This window comes from Oncorhynchus keta, chromosome 14 (genome assembly GCF_023373465.1).
Source record: "Oncorhynchus keta strain PuntledgeMale-10-30-2019 chromosome 14, Oket_V2, whole genome shotgun sequence".
NCBI classification, from domain to species: domain Eukaryota; kingdom Metazoa; phylum Chordata; class Actinopteri; order Salmoniformes; family Salmonidae; genus Oncorhynchus; species Oncorhynchus keta.
The window spans coordinates 21343355-21365051 of NC_068434.1; the positions used below are offsets into that span (position 1 = coordinate 21343355).

At 43.3% G+C, this 21697-nt stretch overlaps 1 protein-coding gene across 7 annotated transcripts in view; it reads left to right on the forward strand.

The window, feature by feature from the left end:
* Window positions 1–21697, forward strand: part of LOC118392972 (transient receptor potential cation channel subfamily M member 6-like) — a 51286-nt gene that overhangs the window by 11333 nt on the left and 18256 nt on the right. For 5 of the 7 annotated variants that reach the window (XR_004827473.2, XR_004827474.2, XM_035785046.2 and 2 more), the window contains 21 exons: window positions 2260–2384; window positions 2634–2805; window positions 2970–3144; window positions 6426–6549; window positions 6704–6776; window positions 6981–7081; window positions 7623–7757; window positions 8415–8468; window positions 8573–8713; window positions 9117–9251; window positions 9475–9746; window positions 10191–10419; window positions 11551–11700; window positions 11953–12108; window positions 12297–12425; window positions 18116–18367; window positions 18634–18808; window positions 18954–19068; window positions 19185–19381; window positions 19573–19705; window positions 19800–20713. Coding sequence is in view for 5 of the 7 variants with exons in the window: in XM_035785046.2 (XP_035640939.1) it covers window positions 2260–2384; window positions 2634–2805; window positions 2970–3144; window positions 6426–6549; window positions 6704–6776; window positions 6981–7081; window positions 7623–7757; window positions 8415–8468; window positions 8573–8713; window positions 9117–9251; window positions 9475–9746; window positions 10191–10419; window positions 11551–11700; window positions 11953–12108; window positions 12297–12425; window positions 18116–18367; window positions 18634–18808; window positions 18954–19068; window positions 19185–19381; window positions 19573–19705; window positions 19800–20713 (3957 nt within the window). In the remaining 2 variants the exon portion in view is untranslated. The remainder of the gene's footprint in view (window positions 1–2259; window positions 2385–2633; window positions 2806–2969; window positions 3145–6425; window positions 6550–6703; window positions 6777–6980; window positions 7082–7622; window positions 7758–8414; window positions 8469–8572; window positions 8714–9116; window positions 9252–9474; window positions 9747–10190; window positions 10420–11550; window positions 11701–11952; window positions 12109–12296; window positions 12426–18115; window positions 18368–18633; window positions 18809–18953; window positions 19069–19184; window positions 19382–19572; window positions 19706–19799; window positions 20714–21697) is intronic. The other 2 variants (XM_035785051.2, XM_035785049.2) reach the window with 2 other exon arrangements.

Sequence of the window (21697 nt, forward strand, 5' to 3'; positions counted from 1 at the left end):
TCAAGATTGAGGCAAAGATGAACGGAGAAAAGTACAGAGAGATCCTAGATGAAAACCTGCTCTACAGCTCTCAGGTCCTCAGACCGAGCGTCAAAGGTTCACCTTCCAACAGGACCATGACCCTAAGCACACAGCCAAGACATCAAATGGGGGCCTTCGGGATAAGTCTCTGAATGACCTTGAGTGGCCCAGCCAGAGCCCGGACTTGAACCTGATCAAACATCTCTGGAGAGACCTGAAAATACCTGAGCAGTAACGCTTCCCATCCAACCTGACAGAGCTTAAGAGGATCTGCAGAGAATAATGGGAGGAACTCCCCAAATACAGTGCCTTGCGAAAGTATTCGGCCCCCTTGAACTTTGCAACCTTTTGCCACATTTCAGGCTTCAAACATAAAGATATAAAACTGTATTTTTTTGTGAAGAATCAACAACAAGTGGGACACAATCATGAAGTGGAACGACATTTATTGGATATTTCAAACTTTTTTAACAAATCAAAAACTGAAAAATTGGGCGTGCAAAATTACTCAGCCCCCTTAAGTTAATACTTTGTAGCGCCACCTTTTGCTGTGATTACAGCTGTAAGTCGCTTGGGGTATGTCTCTATAAGTTTTGCACAGCGAGAGACTGAAATTTTTTCCCATTCCTCCTTGCAAAACAGCTCGAGCTCAGTGAGGTTGGATGGAGAGCATTTGTGAACAGCAGTTTTCAGTTCTTTCCACAGATTCTCGATTGGATTCAGGTCTGGACTTTGACTTGGCCATTCTAACACCTGGATATGTTTATTTTTGAACCATCCCATTGTAGATTTTGCTTTATGTTTTGGATCATTGTCTTGTTGGAAGACAAATCTCCGTCCCAGTCTCAGGTCTTTTGCAGACTCCATCAGGTTTTCTTCCAGAATGGTCCTGTATTTGGCTCCATCCATCTTCCCATCAATTTTAACCATCTTCCCTGTCCCGGCTGAAGAAAAGCAGGCCCAAACCATGATGCTGCCACCACCATGTTTGACAGTGGGGATGGTGTGTTCAGGGTGATGAGCTGTGTTGCTTTTACGCCAAACATAACGTTTTGCATTGTTGCCAAAAAGTTCAATTTTGGTTTCATCTGACCAGAGCACCTTCTTCCACATGTTTGGTGTGTCTCCCAGGTGGCTTGTGGCAAACTTTAAACCACACTTTTTATGGATATCTTTAAGAAATGGCTTTCCTCTTGCCACTCTTCCATAAAGGCCAGATTTGTGCAATATACGACTGATTGTTGTCCCTTGGACATAGTCTCCCACCTCAGCTGTAGATCTCTGCAGTTCATCCAGAGTGATCATGGGCCTCTTGGCTGCATCTCTGATCAGTCTTCTCCTTGTATGAGCTGAAAGTTTAGAGGGACGGCCAGGTCTTGGTAGATTTGCAGTGGTCTGATACTCCTTCCATTTCAATATTATCGCTTGCACAGTGCTCCTTGGGATGTTTAAAGCTTGGGAAATCTTTTTGTATCCAAATCCGGCTTTAAACTTCTTCACAACAGTATCTCGGACCTGCCTGGTGTGTTCCTTGTTCTTCATGATGCTCTCTGCACTTTTAACGGGCCTCTGAGACTATCACAGTGCAGGTGCATTTATACAGAGACTTGATTACACACAGGTGGATTGTATTTATCATCATTAGTCATTTAGGTCAACATTGGATCATTCAGAGATCCTCACTGAACTTCTGGAGAGAGTTTGCTGCACTGAAAGTAAAAGGGGCTGAATAATTTTGCACGCCCAATTTTTCAGTTTTTGATTTGTTAAAAAAGTTTGAAATATCCAATAAATGTCGTTCCACTTCATGATTGTGTCCCACTTGTTGTTGATTCTTCACAAAAAAATACAGTTTTATATCTTTATGTTTGAAGCCTGAAATGTGGCAAAAGGTCGCAAAGTTCAAAGGGGCCCGAATACTTACTTGTAGCGTCATACCCAAGAGTAATCAATGCCGCAATCACTGCCAAAGGTGCTTCAACAAAGTACTGAGTAAAGGGTCTGAATACTTATGTAAATGTGATATTTAAGTTTTTTATGTTTTATAAATTAGCAAAAAAAATCTAAAAACCTTCTTTTGCTTTGTGATTATGGGGTATTTTATGTAGACTGATGAGGGAAAAAAATATTTAATCAATTTTAGAATAAGGCTGTAACGTAAAAAAATGTGGAAAAAGTCAAGGGTTCTGAATACTTTCCAAAGGCACTGTTAGTGGACTGAGAATCTGCCCCTCCTAGGTGTGTCCCGGTACGTAGGGGAGGCTGTGAAAACATATGGCACCCATGACCTCAGGAAGAGGAACGCTGTAGGGGTCACGCCCTGGGGTGTAATTGACAATCACAGTGACCTTATAGGGAGAGATGTGAGTGTTGTTCTCTGTAAAGATATCATTGCTTTTAAGGAAAGTTTCTAATTAAATCACGCTGTCACATTATAATAAGGTTTGCAGGATTTTTTTGCACAGAACTGTACTAATTTGCGCCATGAAAATGTCACCTTTTATGTTTCTTGAGCTGCCATGTGCTCTCACTTTCCCGCTTGGCCTATCTCATATCCTCTTCTGCTTTCTCTCTGGCCTGCTCTCTGACCTGTGTTCTGATACCTGACCCAGGTGCTCAGGCCCTACCAGCCTCTGGGAAACCCCTTGAGTAAGAGGGTGTGTCTGAACGGCCTGCACTCCCACTTCCTGTTAGTGGACGATGGAACTCTGGGAAAACATGGCTGCCAGCTGGGACTGAGGAGGAAGCTGGAGAGGCACATTCAACTGCAGAAGATCCACCCTCGTGAGTGTGTGTGTGTGTGTGTGTGTGTGAAAGAGAGAGTGTGTGTATGTGAATGGGTGTGAGAAAGAGAGAGAGAGATTGCATCGCAGTGTGTGTGTGAGAGAGAGTATTGTAATACACGTGTGTAACAATATGTCTTTGTGTGATGTTTCCCTTTCTGGTAGGGTTTAACCAGGGTGTGCCAGTGGTGTGTGTGGTGGTGGAGGGCGGCCCTGACATTGTGTCCATGGTGCTGGAGTATGTGAGCAGTGTGCCCCCCGTGCCTGTGTTTGTCTTCGAGGGATCAGGTCGGGCAGCTGACCTGCTGGCATTCTTACACAAACAGACTGCTATTGACAGGTGTGGAGTGCCGCTGTAGTCATGCATATAATGGCTTTTACGCCTTTAAGACTTTGGTGTTCATGTCTTTGGTGTTCAATTTGAGTCAATTGGAGGTGTACCTGTGGATGTATTTCAAAACCTACCTTCAAACTCAGTACCTCTTTGCTTGGGAAAATCAAAAGAAATCAGCCAAGACCTCAGAAATAAAATTGTAGACCTGCACAAGTCTGGTTCATCCTTGGGAGCAATTTCCAAACGCCTGTAGGTACCACATTTATCTGTACAAACAATAGTACGCAAGTATAAACACCATGGGACCACGCAGCCGTCATACCGCTAACTTACTTTGGTGAGAAAAGTGCAAATCAATCCCAGAACAACAGCAAAGGACCTTGTGAAGATGCTGGAGGAAACAGGTACTAAAGTATCTACAGTGTGGCAAAAAAGTATTTAGTCAGCCACCAATTGTGCAAGTTCTCCCACTTATAAATATGAGAGAGGCCTGTAATTTTCATCATGGGTACACTTCAACTATGACAGACAAAATGAAAAATTGTATGATTTTTAATGAATTTATTTGCAAATTATGGTGGAAAATAAGTATTTGGTCACTTACAAACAAGCAAGATATCTGGCTCTCACAGACCTGTAACTTCTTCTTCAAGAGGCTCATCTGTCCTCCACTCGTTACTCGTTAAAAGACACCTTTCCACAACCTCAAACAGTCACACTCCAAACTCCACTATGGCCAAGACCAAAGATCTGTCAAAGGACACCAGAAACAAAATTGTAGACCTGCACCAGGCTGGGAAGACTGAATCTGCAATAGGTAATCAGCTTGGTTTGAAGAAATCAACTGTGGGAGCAATGATTAGGAAATGGAAGACATACAAGACCACTGATAATCTCCCTCGATCTGGGGCTCCACACAAGATCTCACCCCGTGGGGTCAAAATGATCACAAGAACGGTGAGCAAAAATCCCAGAACCACACGGGGGGACCTAGTGAATGACCTGCAGAGAGCTGGGACCAAAGTAACAAAGCCTACCATCAGTAACACACTACGCCGCCAGGGACTCAAATCCTGCAGTGCCAGACGTTTCCTCCTGCTTGAGCCAGTACATGTCCAGGCCCGTCTGAAGTTTGCTAGAGAGCATTTGGATGATCCAGAAGAAGATTGGGAGAATGTAATATGGTCAGATGAAACCAAAATATAACTTTTTGGTAAAAATTAAACTCGTCGTGTTTGGAGGACAAAGAATGCTGAGTTGCATCCAAAGAACACCATACCCACTGTGAAGCATGGGGGTGGAAACATCATGCTTTGGGGCTGTTTTTCTGCAAAGGGACTAGGACGACTGATCCGTGTAAAGGACAGAATGAATGTGGCCATGTATCGTGTGATTTTGAGTGAAAACCTCCTTCCATCAGCAAGGGCATTGAAGATGAAACGTGGCTGGGTCTTTCAGCATGACAATGATCCCAAACACACCGCCCGGGCAACGAAGGAGTGGTTTCGTAAGAAGCATTTCAAGGTCCTGGAGTTGCTTAGCCAGTCTCCAGATCTCAACCCCATAGAAAATCTTTGGAGGGAGTTGAAAGTCTGTGTTGCCCAGCAACAGCCCCAAAACATCACTGCTCTAGAGGAGATCTGCATGGAGGAATGGGCGAAAATACCAGCAACAGTGTGTGAAAACCTTGTGAAGACTTACAGAAAACATTTGACCTCTGTCATTGCCAACAAAGGGTATATAGCAAAGTATTGAGATAAACTTTTGTAGGTGACCAAATACTTATTTTCCACCATAATTTGCAAATAAATTCATAAAAAATCCTACAATGTGATTTTCTGGATTTTTTTTCTCATTTTGTCTGTCATAGTTGAAGTGTACCTATGATGAAAATTACAGGCCTCTCTCATCTTTTTAATTGGGAGAACTTGCACAATTGGTGGCTGACTAAATACTTTTTTGCCCCACTGTATATCCACAGTAAAACAAGTCCTATATCGGCATAACCTAAAAGGCCGCTCAGCAAGGAAGAAGCCATTGCTCCAAAACCGACATAAAAAAGCCAGACTACGGTTTGCAACTGCATATGGGGACCAAGATCATACTTTTTGGAGAAATGTCCTCTGGTCTGATGAAACAAAATATAACTGTTTGGCCATAATGATCATCATTATGTTTGGTGGAAAAAGAGGGAGGCTTGCAAGCCGAAGAACACCATCCCATCTGTGAAGCACGGGGGTGGCAGCATCATGTTGTGGGGGTGCTTTGCTGCAGGAGGGACTGGTGCACTTCACAAAATAGCTGGCATCATGCGGGAGGAAAATGATGTGGATATATTGAAGCAACATCTCAAGACATCAGCCAGGAAGTTAAAGCTTGGTCACAAATGGGTCTTCCAAATGGACAATGACCCTAAGCATACTTCCAATGTTGTGGCAAAATGGCTTAAGGACAACAAAGTCAAGTTATTGGAGTGGCCATCACAAAGACCTGACCTCTATCCTATAGATATTTGTGGGCAGAACTGCAAAAGCGTGTGCGAGCAAGAAGGCCTTCAAACCTGACTCCGTTACACCAGCTCAGTCAGAAGGAATGAGCCAAAATCCACCCAACTTATTGTGGGAAGCTTGTGGAAGGCTACCTGATACGTTGGTACGCAAGTTAAACAATGTAAAGGCAATGCTACCAAATACTAATTGAGTGTATGTGAACTTCTAACCGGGAATGTGATGAAAGAAATAAAATATGAAATAAATCATTCTCTCTACCAATTATTCTGACATTTCACATGCTTAAAATAAAGTGGTGATCCTAACTGACCTAAGACAGGGAATTTTTACTAGGTTTAAATGTCAGGAATTGTGAAAAACGGAGTTTAAATGTCTTTGGCTAACGTGTATGTACACTCCCGACTTCAACTGTATATGTTTTAAGTTTTTAGTTAATTTCCTGCAATTCTGCACATTTTGCCATGGGGCGTAAATGTTGCTGTTTTAAATCAAGTTTGCTGAGCCCTCACCCAGTGGGAGACTCAGAGTTTTCCCTGGTCAGAAAAATGGGCTGAGGTATACTGTTGGTGTCCAGAGGCATAACACAGGCCGTATTTTGGGGCCAAAACATGCCAATTGAGAAATGAGAGTGGATGAAGGTGTATGACGCAGCATGCTAACCAGAGCTCAGATCTTAGCATGTGGTTGAGCCAAAGGGACCCAGGTGGTTGTTAGCCTATGTCTTACTTTACTGGTATATGTACCAGTATATGTTTACTGTGTTGGTACTGTTTACAGGCAGCTGGACACAGACATCCAGGAGGACTTCCTGCTGAGGATAGGGGGCATGTTTGGTCTGGAGAGAGCAGACGCCAGCCAGCTCTACAACCTTCTGATGGAGTGTATGGACTACAGACAGTCTGTGAGTAACGTGACTGTGGACCGGGTTCCCGGGCATTGACTAAAATGTACTCTCAATTGAGATTCTCATTTGAGAATGATTTTTAATCCAGGACTAGGCTTTAACCTGGGAAACCCATCCCATCCTCGCCCATTTCTATCTTTATAAAACACAGATCACAATCTTTGATTCGGAATCTGAGGATCAACAGGAGGCAGACTGTGCCATTTTGACGGCCACACTGAAAGGTATCGCTCCTCCTGGCCTTTATGCCTGTGTCAGTCACTGGAATGACCCAGTCCTGTCTGTTCTATGTGTTCTCTGGGCTGAATCCTAACTTGAAATCAGAGTTTTCACACAAATGACCTATAGATCTATGCATGATCTATAAAAGTTATGCAGGGCTGATGTCTGGTTAAGATTGGACCCACAGATGCTGTGATGATTGACAGGCACCAAGGCGTCTCCTGGGGAACAGCTCAGTACAGCTCTGGCATGGGACCGAGCAGACATAGCTAAAAAACACATCCTTGTGTATGGCCAGCACTGGCAGGTAAAAACCTCAAACAACTCACACCCTACCGTTGTACTTACCTTTAAAAAAAAATGCCCTTTCTTGCTAGCACTGACTTTGCTGATAGCTACTTTATTGAGGAAAATGTTACTAGGACATTTTTATTTAACCTTTATTTAACTTGAGATGTGGTTGGCATTGCTAGCCACCGTCAGATGAATGCATTAACTGTAAGTCTCTCTGGAGCGTCTGCTAAATGACTCAAATGTGAATGTAAGACAGACCCAGGGGGCAGGCAGAGCAAGGCTTGCTTAAGCCTGCTACACACTACAAAAACGTAGCGATTGAGCGTCGTATACGGTTGGTTCCAAAAGTATGTATAACTACATAGAACTCTCAGCAAACTACGCTCCGTTTGTGTAGTCCTTGTTTAAAAAATAAATAAATAAATAAATAATATATTTTTTTTGGGGGGGGGGGGGAAGTAAACTGAAATTGCTGTGCATTTTTAAAAATATGTTTGTGTTTGATGGTATGGCAGTCAGACTTTATGGTGGGCTTGTGGTGGTTGTCTGTCTAGGTCGGCTCGTTGGAGCAGGCCATGCTGGATGCTCTGGTTATGGACCGGGTCGGCTTTGTCAAACTGCTGATCGACAACGGTATGACCATGAACCGCTTCCTGACCGTGTCACGCCTGGAAGAACTCTATAACACGGTAATGACTTGATCACTTTCTCTCTCTTGTTCTTTTCAGCTCTGTATTTATGAGTTACATAACTGTATTTATGAGTTACATAAATACACGAAACAATTCTGTGTTTTCCTATTGTAACGACCCTGGGTTTATAAGCGCGGAAATGGACTCTGCCGCACGAGCATGCTTTTGCATGACTAGAAGGTAGAGGGTTCGAGACCTGCTCCCTGCCTGTTTCATTACACTATTGACAGTACAATGGCCATTAGCAAACTCATATACCAAAATTGCCATAGCAGTGGCAATTGTGGTAATTGCAATCACAGTAATACAGTGTAAGTCTCTTGTTGGTTGTTTGGTTTTCCCACAGTTTGAAGATGTTTTGTAGATCACAGAGCTCTTTGTTACGAGTCCAGCTGTGGATGGTTGTTCGAGTTATAAACAATATTCAATAATTAATAACTTTGTAAATTATTTAACACCATATATTATCATATACAATTGTGGAAGTTTGTTTTCTAAAAGTTGAAAGGATAACTTTTCATCTGGTCTACCACTTCATTCCATAGGAACAAATGTTGTATTGTAATCCAGATAACTCGCCACTGAAGTCTGGTTTGTGTTTGATGGTTTCTGATTGTGGATAATTAAGACATGACATGCCATTATTTTTTATAGCAGCAGGGACCAACAGACAATTTTCTCCATATTCTCGTGGAAGATGTGAAACAGGTGATTATTGTGAAACTACATTTTGTGTATGGTTATGTCTACACTATTTTGCGTGTGGAAATATTGAGTTTCAATTACTCAGGTGTGTGTGTGTTTTTGTGTAGACCCATATACCTAAAGGATACCGAGTCTCCCTCATAGATGTGGGGCAGGTAATCGAGTATCTGATAGGAGGAGCCTATCGGAGCACATACACACGGAAACACTTCAGGGCCCACTATAACCTCCTATATGCCCATTGCAAGGTAAGAGACCATGGTCACGTTTCAGGATGACTATTTTGCAGTTGCCTGCTAAATCTCACAGCGCCTGGGTAGGTGTTTAACATATTGTAGGCCTATCAGCTGACCGCATCATATGATATAGCAATATGAAGCTTGACTACATAGTCAATGACATGGCACGCAGCCATTGGATGATACCTGGACCACGACTGCAAAGTTGTCTGAAACGCAGCCCATGTGAGATTTCTGTATACAGTCAGAGCAAGATATCACCTTTGGGCCCTCAAGCATTTCTGTCAAACTGTTACCATTAATATAGCAGTTTTTCTCTTTTGAGTTGTTGTCTTGTTTTTGTTTAGACATTTGACCTTGTTAAATACGCCTTTGTGTACTCTGCACTGATTTAAGTGACCATCATTTCCAGGAGACTGGACGGGATAGTTCAGGACCCCTTAACAAAAAGAGGAGGGCAGACTGCACCCTTCACCCGCACCAAAGCCCAAACAGTAGTCCATCAAGGCCACCCTTCTTCCGCACTGCTCAGCCCTATAAACGCAAGGTCTGTGAAAGATATGGGACCAGCCAAAACAAATCTGTGACAGAACTAACATGTCTTACAAATGAGAGATCTTTTAAAGACACTTGTCTCCACTTACACACTGAAACACAAACACACAGGCTTTTGATAGCTAGTACTGTATATTCTGTGGCTACAAATACCCCCTGTACATTAGTGTTCTAATTGGCTGGCTGCTTCTCCTCTCTCTCCTCTATCTCTACAGGAAAGATCCATGGTGCTCAGGGACCTGAAGGTGGCCCAGCAGCAGAGCTCCGAGCTGGGTGACTCTCCACTGTTTGTTTACAACTTCAATGACCTGTTTGTGTGGGCTGTGCTGCAGAGGCGGCAGCAGATGGCGCTGTTCCTGTGGCAGCACGGGGAGGAGGCCATGGCCCGGGCTACAGTGGCCTGTAAACTGTACCGTGCCATGGCCTACGAGTTTCGGCAGAGCAACATGGATGACACCACGGGGGAGCAGCTCAAAACCTACTCTATGTCAGTGTTTCCTCGTAAACATCAAACGTGTTGTGTAGTAGTAGTGTCGAGAGTTTGGGACTATAATCTTCTATCTACAAAAAGATTCTAAGATAATTGGCTTTAATGTTCTGAAGACTCATTGATTTGAATGGTGGAAGAGATTTTTTTATCTTGTATATTTTTGAGCTTAACAACATGAATTGGAGTATTTAGATTACTGTATAGGTAGAGAACATTGAACAGAACAAGGCTATGTCAATACATAAATATATATATATATATATATTTAATGCAGATCGAACCTTATAGTCCCAAACTCTCTGTGTGCCTCTGGGATTTTGTGTATTTTGTTTCAGCAGAGTGAACTTTTGTGGTTGTGTGTGTATATTACTATGTTTTTGAGTGTATGGTTTCCGGTCGGTGTTTCTCAATGTTGGTGTGTTGTGGTATGGATGGCTGTAGGGACTTTGGTCAGCTGGCGGTGGATGTGCTGGACCGTGCCTTCAGACAGAACGAGCGCATGGCCATGAAACTGCTGACTTCGGAGATGGAGGCCTGGAGCCACTTCACCTGTCTGCAGATGGCTGTGTCCTCCCGGCTCCGCCCCTTCGTCTCCCACTCCTGCACCCAGATGCTGCTCACCGACCTGTGGACCGGCCGCCTCAACATGAGGAAGAACTCCTGGTTTAAGGTCAGGCTCTCAAAGTCCTTTTGCCTCAGGGGGAAAATTGTCTTCACAGAGATCCGGAGAGCAACCCTGTATTGCCTTTCCGTCTAAATTTGTGTGCCACACTTACTAAGACAACTTACTTCTAAGACAACTTACCAAGACAACGTACTAAGACAACTTACTAAGACAACTTACTTCTAAGACAACTTACCAAGACAACGTACTTTCTAAGACGACTTTCTAAGACGACTTTCTAAGACAACTTGCTTCAAAGACAACTTACTTCAAAGACAACTTACTTCAAAGACAACTTACTTCAAAGTCAACTTACTTCTAAAACAACTTACTAAGACAACTTACTTCTAAGACGACTTACTAAGACAACTTACTTCTAAGACAACTTACTTCTAAGACAACTTACCAAGACAATTTACTAAGACAACTTACTAAGACAACTTACCAAGGCGACTTACTTCTAAGATAATTTACTTCTAAGACAACTTACTTCTAAGGCGACTTACTAAGGCGACTTACTTCTAAGATAACTTAATAAGGCGACTTACTTCTAAGACAACTTACTTCTAAGATGACTTACTAAGACGACTTACCAAGACGACTTACCAAGACGGCTTACCAAGATGACTTACTAAGGCGACTTACTAAGGCATCTTACTACTAAGACAACTTACCAAGGTGACTTACCAAGGTAATTTACTAAGGTGACTTACCAAGGTGATTTACTAAGGTGACTTACCAAGGTGATTTACTAAGGTGACTTACTAAGACAACTTACTAAGGCTACTTACTAAGACGACTTACTAAGGCTACTTACTACTCAGACAACTTACTAAGGAGACTTACTAAGACAACTTACTTCCAAGACAACTTACTAAGACAACCGCGGATCGCATTAAAACATGGGCTGTATCGGGCCCAAGTCCCACCAGTTTGAGTGTTTAAAGATTCTGAAAAGCAGAGCCAGTGCACCTGAGTGTTTTTCCATGCTAAGATTGATTGACAGCATGAATAACCAGTAGTTGAAGTGAATTTGTAGTCTATTAATGTCAGCCGATGTTATGCTGTTCCAGCAGTTACCCCTCAGATTAGACTTGTGTTTATGTGTCTGAATCTTATTCCCTGGGTGTGTGTTAGATCATCCTGAGCATCCTCATGCCCCCTGCCATCCTGCTATTGGAGTTTAAGAGCCAGGCAGAGATGTCCCATGTCCCCCAGTCCCAGGAGGCTTTGCAGTTTGGTTGGGACACGGGAAGACCAGAGGCAGCCCAGGAGGGGGGGCATACGGTAGTTAAGGTTCCAAAATGTACACCATACACCAGTCTCCCAGAATGTCAGTCCTTCCTGTTCCTGTCTGTCATGGTCGTTCTAATCTCAGTTTGATGCTAATGTTGATACCAGGGTTGTATTTATTAGGAACCAAATAGTAGAAAATGGACTGAAACAGGGAGGGACTTTGCTCATTATTGATTTCCGTTGCAAAGCTTTTTCTGTTGGATGCTCTAATGAACATGACCCTGATGTCTTGGCTCTCTGAAGGATGGCCACGATGCGGAGAAGGGATCAGCGTGGTGGGAGAGTTGCTCAGCCCCCGAAGCTGACACAATCACACCTGTTACCACCCAGTGTTTCTTCTGGACCACGAGGCTGTACGATTTCTACACCGCTCCTGTCGTCAAGTTCTGGTTCCACACGGTGAGCTAGCAGCATGCACTCATAATACTCTTCTAAGCCTCAGGACATGCATATTATATAAAGAGGGACCTTCTTTGTTGAAAATATTTCTCAGTCTGAAACGATTGACTGGGATTAGACTAGATCCCTTCTTCATTGTTCTCACTCTTGTCCATGTGTCTGATGCTGTTTCACTGTGTGTGGTCTAGATGTCCTACCTGGCCTTTCTCATGCTGTTCTCCTACACTGTTTTGGTAAAGATGGAGGACCGGCCCAGCACTCAGGAGTGGCTGGTCATTGCGTATATTATATCCACTGCTGTGGAGAAAACAAGAGAGGTGAGTGTTGTTATGAGTGTAGTTTAATTGTTAGCACACAGTTAGGCAACACACTCCTAGGATACACTTCCATGCTCCATTCCCAGGTGGCAGCACCAACAGGGTCAAGGGCAGGTACTATGCTAAGCCTTATTAACCCCACGGGTGGAAGAATCAAGAGATGATTAGTGTGCAAGCTTGCAGAGTCGGTGGCCATGTGGCTTTTGGTTTTGGGTTGAGTCCTCCATTTTGGACATGTCCTCTTTTATAACGTGTGTATATATATATATATATATATATATATATATATATATATATACACACACATACAGTGGGGCAAAAAAGTATTTAGTCAGCCACCAATTGTGCAAAAAAAGATGAGAGAGGCCTGTAATTTTCATCATAGGTAAACTTCAACTATGACAGACAAAATGAGAAAAAAAATCCAGAAAATCACATTGTAGGATTTTTTATGAATTTATTTGCAAATTATGGTGGAAAATAAGTATTTGGTCAATAACAAAAGTTTGTTATATACCCTTTGTTGGCAATGACAGAGGTCAAACATAATAATAATAATAATAATATATGCCATTTAGCGGACGTCAACTTACAGTCATGTGTGCATGACTGTAAGTCTTCACAAGGTTTTCACACACTGTTGCTGGTATTTTGGCCCATTCCTCCATGCAGATCTCCTCTAGAGCAGTGATGTTTTGGGACTGTTGCTGGGCAACACAGACTTTTGTTATTGACCAGAGGCTGGAGGAAGCACGTACAAAAGTATCTATTTCCACAGTAAAACGAGTCCTTTATCGACATAACCTGAAAGGCCGCTCAGCAAAGAAGAAGGGACTGCTCCAAAACAGCCATAAAAAGCAAGACTACGGTTTGCAACTGCACATGGGGACAAAGATCTTACTTTTTGGTCTGGTCTGATGAAACAAAAATAGAACTGTATGGCCATAATGACCATCATTATGTTTGGAGGAAAAAGGGGCTTGCAAGCTGAAGAACAACATCACAACCGTGAAGACCGGGGATGGCAGCATCATGTTGTGGGGGTGCTTTGCTGCAGGAGGGACTGGTGCACCTTCACAAAATAGATGGCATCATGAGGTAAGAATATTATGTGGATATATTGAAGCAACATCTCAAGACATCAGTCAGGAAGTTAAAGCTTGCTCACAAATGGGTCTTCCAAATGGACAATGACCACAAGCATACTTCCAAAGTTGTGGCAAAATGGCCTAAGGACAACAAAGTCAGGGTATTGGAGTGGCCATCACACAGCCCTGACCTCAATCCTGTCAAATCTGTGGGCAGAACTAAAAAAGCGTGTGCGAGCAAGGAGCCCTACAAACCTGACTCAGTTACACCAGCTCTGTCTGGAGGAATGGGCCAAAATTCACCCAACTTATTGTGGGAAGCTTGTGGAAGGCTTCCCGAAACGTTTGACAAACAATTTCAAGGCAATGCTACCAAATACTAACTGAGTGTATGTTAACTTCTGACCCACTGGGAATGTGATGAAATAAATAAAAGCTGAAATAAATAATTCTCTCTACTATTATTCTGACATTTCACATTCTTAAAATAAAGTGGTGATCCTAACTGACCTAAAACAGGGAATTTTTATTCAGATTAAACTCAGATTAACTCAGATTAAATGTCAAAAACTGAGTTTAAATGTATTTGGCTAAACTTCCGACCTTAACTGTATGTGTTTTTTTGCTGACAAATAAGAATCAATCAGTCCAAACTGTGCAGCAGCAATTTGATGAATGGAAAAAGACATCTGTTGCAAAACTTTAAAAAGTTAAGAGATATTCAGAGACCAAACCTTCAATAATGAGTCGGCCGAAGGTATAATGATAATGAAGTGCCGAAGTCCATGTTGTTTTTATTGGTTGTGTGTTGCATTGGCACAGAAACCTGTTGGTGAAAAATGTGTTGTGTATATTTTCAAAAATTATAAACATGGAATCAATATGTTGAAATCCGATTCCCCTAGCTGATCATTGTCTGCAACCACCTGATCATGAAGTAATATAACAGGCATGGAGATTGAGCTCGTCTGTGGTGGTCGGTGAACCAGCAACCTTCTGGCCTGTAGCCCTGCGTGGCATCGACTGCCACAAAAGAAGTGTCAGTTATTGTTATTTGTGGTCTTAAACATTATTTTGAGTTAACTCTATGAGAGGGATGTTGTTCAGGGTCATGTGAAAGTATTTTTAAAATTGGGGAGGTAGGTGCATTTTCTTTTCTGACACCTTGAGTTGGACCCCCCCCAGATAGCAGTAGGAGATCACAATTTCTCTTTGCCGCTAGAAACCAGTTGTGTCTGGTTTGGGTAGTGAGTCATTATGCCAAAAAATGGCAGAACGGACTTTCAAGAATAAGACCCAGAGAAGTGAGGAAACTTCAAACTTATTTTCCTATTGTAAACAATGAGCGAGATAAATGGCACATGTGGAGGATGCATATAAGGTCATGTGGATGGAGAAGGAATTTCATTGCTTTCCAATTATTATAATAATTTTTTTATGTAACTTTTTAAACTATTCAAGTCAGTTAAGAACAAATTCTAATTTACATTGATGGCCTAGGAACAGTGGGTTAACTGCCTTGTTCGGGGGCAGAACGACAGATTTATACCTTTGTCAGCTTGGGGATTCGATCTAGCAACCTTTTGGTTACTGGCCCAGCGCTCTAACCACTAGGCTACCTGCCGCCCCAATGACCATCATTTGTACCCTTTCCATGCATACTAAATGTTTGCACTTTGTGAATTGACCTTCAATGCATATTTGATGAAAATCACCATAGCGTATGATTTATGGCTTTTATGGAGGGGTGCTGGGATCGAGTTTTCCAAAAAGACAAGGACTGTGGCTTTCAAACGATATTTCACTTTCTATGGGGGGTGGTACAGGGTCCACAACAACCACTCAGAGTTGAACAGGATGACAGGAGCTTCACAAAACAATCTCCATATCGTCTTGCTCACTGCTCTTCTAGAAAAATAACGACCATTCTGCACGTCACTACCCATAAATATACTGTACGTTCACTGAATAACTCAGTGGTCATTATCTCACCATCTTAGCATAAAGTAATCATATTATACTTCAACTTACCATCAAGCATGTGATAATCACAATAATAACCAATCACACTGCCAGTCATTATTCATACCATAAAAGTCATATACAATTACTTAGTTAATTAGTGTTCTAATTCCTAATTCTATGATTTATACAGTATGTTTTATGGCATTACATGATGCTAGAGGTTGCCATGGGAGACACCCTGTAGGCAACTCACAAACATGTCCACAGTAGCCACATTTTACTGAAATACTTTGATCATCATACAGTGCCTTGCGAAAGTATTCGGCCCCCTTGAACTTTGCGACCTTTTGCCACAGTTCAGGCTTCAAACATAAAGATATAAAACTGTATTTTTTTGTGAAGAATCAACAACAAGTGGGACACAATCATGAAGTGGAACGACATTTATTGGATATTTCAAACCTTTTTAACAAATCAAAAACTGAAAAATTTGGCGTGCAAAATTATTCAGCCCCCTTAAGTTAATACTTTGTAGCACCACCTTTTGTTGCGATTACAGCTGTAAGTCGCTTGGGGTATGTCTCTATCAGTTTTGCACATCGAGAGACTGAATTTTTTTCTCCAAAACCTCCTTGCAAAACAGCTCGAGCTCAGTGAGGTTGGATGGAGAGCATTTGTGAACAGCAGTTTTCAGTTCTTTCCACAGATTCTCGATTGGATTCAGGTCTGGACTTTGACTTGGCCATTCTAACACCTGGATATGTTTATTTTTGAACCATTCCATTGTAGATTTTGAATTATGTTTTGGATCATTGTCTTGTTGGAAGACAAATCTCCGTCCCAGTCTCAGGTCTTTTGCAGACTCCATCAGGTTTTCTTCCAGAATGGTCCTGTATTTGGCTCCATCCATCTTCCCATCAATTTTAACCATCTTCCCTGTGCCTGCTGAAGAAAAGCAGGCCCAAACAATGATGCTGCCACCACCATGTTTGACAGTGGGGATGGTGTGTTCAGGGTGTTGCTTTTACGCCAAACATAACGTTTTGCATTGTTGCCAAAAAGTTCAATTTTGGTTTCATCTGACCAGAGCACCTTCTTCCACATGTTTGGTGTGTCTCCCAGGTGGCTTGTGGCAAACTTTAAACAACACTTTTTATGGATATCTTTAAGAAATGGCTTTCTTCTTGCCACTCTTCCATAAAGGCCAGATTTGTGCAATATACGACTGATTGTTGTCCTATGGACAGAGTCTCCCACCTCAGCTGTAGATCTCTGCAGTTCATCCAGAGTGATCATGGGCTCTTGGCTGCATCTCTGATCAGTCTTCTCCTTGTATGAGCTGAAAGTTTAGAAGGACGGCCAGTTCTTGGTAGATTTGCAGTTGCCTGATACTCCTTCCATTTCAATATTATCGCTTGCAGAGTGCTCCTTGGGATGTTTAAAGCTTGGGAAATATTTTTGTATCCAAATCCGGCTTTAAACTTCTTCACAACAGTATCTCGGACCTGCCTGGTGTGTTCCTTGTTCTTCATGATGCTCTCTGCGCTTTTAACGGACCTCTGAGAATATCACAGTGCAGGTGCATTTATACGGAGACTTGATTACACACAGGTGGATTGTATTTATCATCATTAGTCATTTAGGTCAACATTGGATCATTCAGAGATCCTCACTGAACTTCTGGAGAGAGTTTGTTGCACTGAAAGTAAAGGGGCTGAATAATTTTGCACGCCCAATTTTTCAGTTTTTGATTTGTTAAAAAAGTTTGAAATATCCAATAAATGTCGTTCCACTTCATGATTGTGTCCCACTTGTTGTTGATTCTTCACAAAAATATACAGTTTTATATCTTTATGTTTGAAGCCTGAAATGTGGCAAAAGGTCGCAAAGTTCAAGGGGGCCGAATACTTTCGCAAGGCACTGTAGCTGTCTCTGACACGACATACAGCTACATGGAGATCGACATAATATTGTTACTGTGTTGTGCAAAATAGCCAGCAATCAGGCTATCATCTGTTAATACAGTACTAGGCTAGTAACAAACACTAACAACAGTGCTTTCTTCACCAATGGCACTGAATGAAACTAAATGTATGTATACTGGCTGTATATGTATATTTTAAATGGTTAACTCGCTGAAGTTGGAGACTTTTATCTCCCTCACCAACTTCAAACATCAGCTATCTGAGCAGCTAACCGATCGCTGCAGCTGTACATAATCTATTGGTAAATAGCCCACCCATTTTCACCTACCTCATCCCCACAGTTTTCATTTATTTACTTTTCTGCTCTTTTGCACACCAATATCTCTACCTGTACATGATCATCTGATCATTTATCACTCCAGTGTTAATCTGCAATATTGTAATTATTCGCCTACCTCCTCATGCCTTTTGCACACATTGTATATAGACTCCCCTTTTTTTCTACTGTGTTATTGACTTGTTAATTGTTTACTCCATGTGTAACTCTGTGTTGTCTGTTCACACTGCTATGCTTTATCTTGGCCAGGTCGCAGTTGCAAATGAGAACTTGTTCTCAACTAGCCTACCTGGTTAAATAAAGATGAAATAAAAAATAAAATAAATAAAAACTCATTTAAATAATAGTGAGGTGTGGGTTGTGACTACTTATTAGGTGTTCATGTCAGTGCCGAGGAAACCCAGTCAAAAGCTGAAGGTGTGGTTTGGAGAGTACTGGAATGTGACTGACTTCCTGGCCATCGTCCTCTTCCTGGTGGGGCTGGGGCTACGCTGGGACAGCGGGTCCTACCGGACTGCCGGGCGGATCACCTACTGCCTGGACATCATCTTCTGGTATGTTCGGGTGCTGGACCTGCTGGCCGTCAACCAGCATGCCGGGGCCTACCTCACCATGATCACCAAGATGGTGAGTAAAGCCATGTGCCTTTCCTTCCTTGGGCTAACACCTAGAGTGAGTATGACATGGCTTGCTATGGGCCCTGGTCAAAAGTGATGCACATTTTGATAAGTTGATTCAGGTTTTTAGTGCTGGGTTGGAGCAAAAATGTGCACCATTGTGTGCCCCCTAGTGCTGGGATAGAACACTGACTGACCATACAGCACATATCTTAAGTTATACAAACAAAATGGAGTCATATTTTTATTTTCTGTGTTCTCTACCCATCTGCTCAGACTAGTAACATGTTCTACATTGTGGTGATGATGGCGATTGTGCTGCTGAGTTTCGGCGTGTCCAGGAAGGCCATCTTGTCTCCAGACGAAGCTCTGTCATGGAGCCTGCTCAGAGATGTAGTCAACCAGCCGTACTGGATGATGTTTGGAGAAGTGTACGCAGGCGAAATAGACAGTGAGTAACCAGTGACCAGTCACAGTAGTGGCTCAATTGGTCGGCACTGCTTGCAACACCAGAGCTGTGTAGGTAGACTCCTGCATGGGCAACAGTCTATGGGAATAGGGTGTTATTTGAGACATCTCTTGTGTGTTTGTGGCAGCCTGTGCAGGTGACACGCCATGTGTCCCCGGTGCCTTCCTCACCCCCTTCCTCCAGGCCGTCTACCTCTTCTTCCAGTACATCATCATGGTCAACATCCTCATTGCCTTCTTCAAGTAGGGATTCTCTATCAATCTGCCTGATTGTGTCTTTATGTTTTATGCTTAATGTACAAATGGGTTTTGCAGCTTCTCTGAGTGCTGTACTGTTTCTTATGGATCCTTTTTGACAGCAATGTCTACTTTGACATGAAGTCTATATCCAATAAGCTGTGGAAGTACAACCGCTACCGTTATATCATGACCTATCAGGAGAAGCCGTGGCTGCCCCCGCCCCTCATCATCCTGAGTCACATGACCCTGTGTGTGACTGCCATTTACCAGAAACACAGAGGCTTGTCCGAGCAGGAGACGGACTCCTGTGGGCTTAGTGAGTGTGTATGTGGGCGTGGGTGTGGATGCGTTTATTTCTTGATGAAACACCATTAAAAGTATGATTTAGCTTTAGCCTACTACACTGTGTTTCTATGACAGTATTGATTCACAGCATTTCAATGTGGTGGAAAAATGCTACAGTAGATTGTGTGTTGGAAAAATGTAATCTTTTTCTCCTTCTGTCAGAGCTTTATTTGGGCCAAGAGGAGCTGAAGAGGCTGCACGAGTTTGAGGAGAGGTGTTTGGTGTCGTATTTCCACGAGAAAAACCAAGATGTTCTCTGCAGCCAGATAAACAGGGTACGAGCCACTGCAGAAAGGTGAGACTGGGACTTAGAAAGAGTGTCACAATAGCCTTTGAGACTTTTTCTTTGTGATTCACCTGAATATCTGTCTATGTCCTTTACCTGACAGGGCTGAGGAGATGGGTGTGGTTATGCGCGAGGTGTCGGACGGGGTCCACTTCATCCAGGATACCCTGCAGGTGTTGGACAGCCAGCTGGGTCAGCTGCAGGACCTGTCCGCCCTGGCCGTGGACACTCTCACCCTCCTATCGGCCTCCGATAGCCTGCAGCAGGAGGAGGCCCGCCTAGGCCACTGCCGGCCAATCACCCCCTCCCGTCACCATGTCCCCCACAGCTGGACCCTCCCCCACGGAGGTGGAGGCAGTGTTGACATCATGCCCTGCCACACCCCTAGGGCCTACCGCAGCACACCACCCTCCCTGCTGTGGGGCCACACCTCCTCCCGCAGCCAACGCCCGTCACTGGAGTGGCACACTGGGGCCTGGGGGGGCGGCGACCATGGAGGGCAGGGGGCTAGTGAGTCGTGTGTGCCTTCCCGCTGTGGCTCTCCTCCGTACCCTTCGGCCTTGGCTATAGACAGTTCTCTGGAACGCCCCCACAGCAAACCCAGGGTCTGCTGTGACCCTGAGATGTCCATGGAAAAGGAAGGGGATGAGTTTGGGAAGTCCTTTGATGTGAATGTGTCCAGGGCCTCTAGTCATGCCTTCCTGTTGTCGGACACCCAGGATGAGAGAGGCTGTGGGGCCAGGGGTTTGGTGAACCCCGCCTTCTGTAAGGACGACGACCCTGGGGCAGTTCACTCCAAACGGGGCCAGTGGGGCAGGAAGCGTCCTCATCGGTGGGCGGGTCTGTCCAGGGACCGGCCCTACAGTCACAGCCGCTCTCTCTCCTCTAGCATGGAGAACATGGCTCTCTCTGGTGTCCCCCTGAGCCAGCTACGAGCCTCCTTCCCTGCCCTCGATTGCCTGTCGGAGGGGGGAAGATTCACAGCTGACATACCCCTTGGCTGCAGTAAAAGCAGAGGTACTCTACCACCGTCTTATGCTATGTTCTCTAAAAATGTTCTGGCCCTGAGCAAATTTCATGTCTGCTGAGCACTGAAAATGTTGTGCAACTTCCGCGTGCGTTTACTGTGAACACTGATGCTGTACCCGCTTTTAGTTACACTTTCAGACTACAGTGACTATTTGATCATAATGTAGGCCTACCAGAGTGGCCTACCATCAAAAACAATAGAGAAAATGCATCCCATAAAATTTAAACATGGAAATAGCTGTTCTATCGTTCAGCCAACAGTTGCAGCAAATGTGTGCTCAGTGTAGGCCGACATTGCATTAGACATTAGAAAAAAAACATGCAGGGCTTGACATTAACCTGTTTATCCACTTGTCCTTCAGACAAGCAGGTGACTGAAAATGTTGTGTTGTTTGATGCAAGAAACCTCTTTACAAAAAAAAAATATATACAGTTGAAGTAGGAAGTTTACATACAACTTAGCCAAATATATTTAAACTCAGTTTTTCACAATTCCTGAGATTTAATCCTGGTAAAAATGTCCTGTTTTAGGTCAGTTAGGATCACCACTTTATTTTAAGAATGTGAAATGTCAGAATAATAGTACAGAGAATGATTTATTTCAGCTTTTATTTCCTTCATCACATTCCCAGTGGGTCAGAAGTTTACATACACTCAATTAGTATTTGGCAGCATTGCTTTTAAATTCTTTAACTTGGGTCAAACATTTCGGGTAGCCTTCCACAAGCTTCCCACAATAAGTTGGGTGAATTTTGGCCCATTCCTCCTGACAGAGCTGGTGTAACTGAGTCAGGTTTGTAGGCCCCCTTGCTCACACACACTTTTTCAGTTCTGCCCACAAATCTTCTATAGGATTGAGGTCAGGGCTTTGTGATGGCCTCTCCAATACATTGACTTTGTTGTCCTTTGCCACAACTTTAGAAGTATGCTTGGGGTCATTGTCCATTTGGAAGACCCATTTGCGACCAAGCT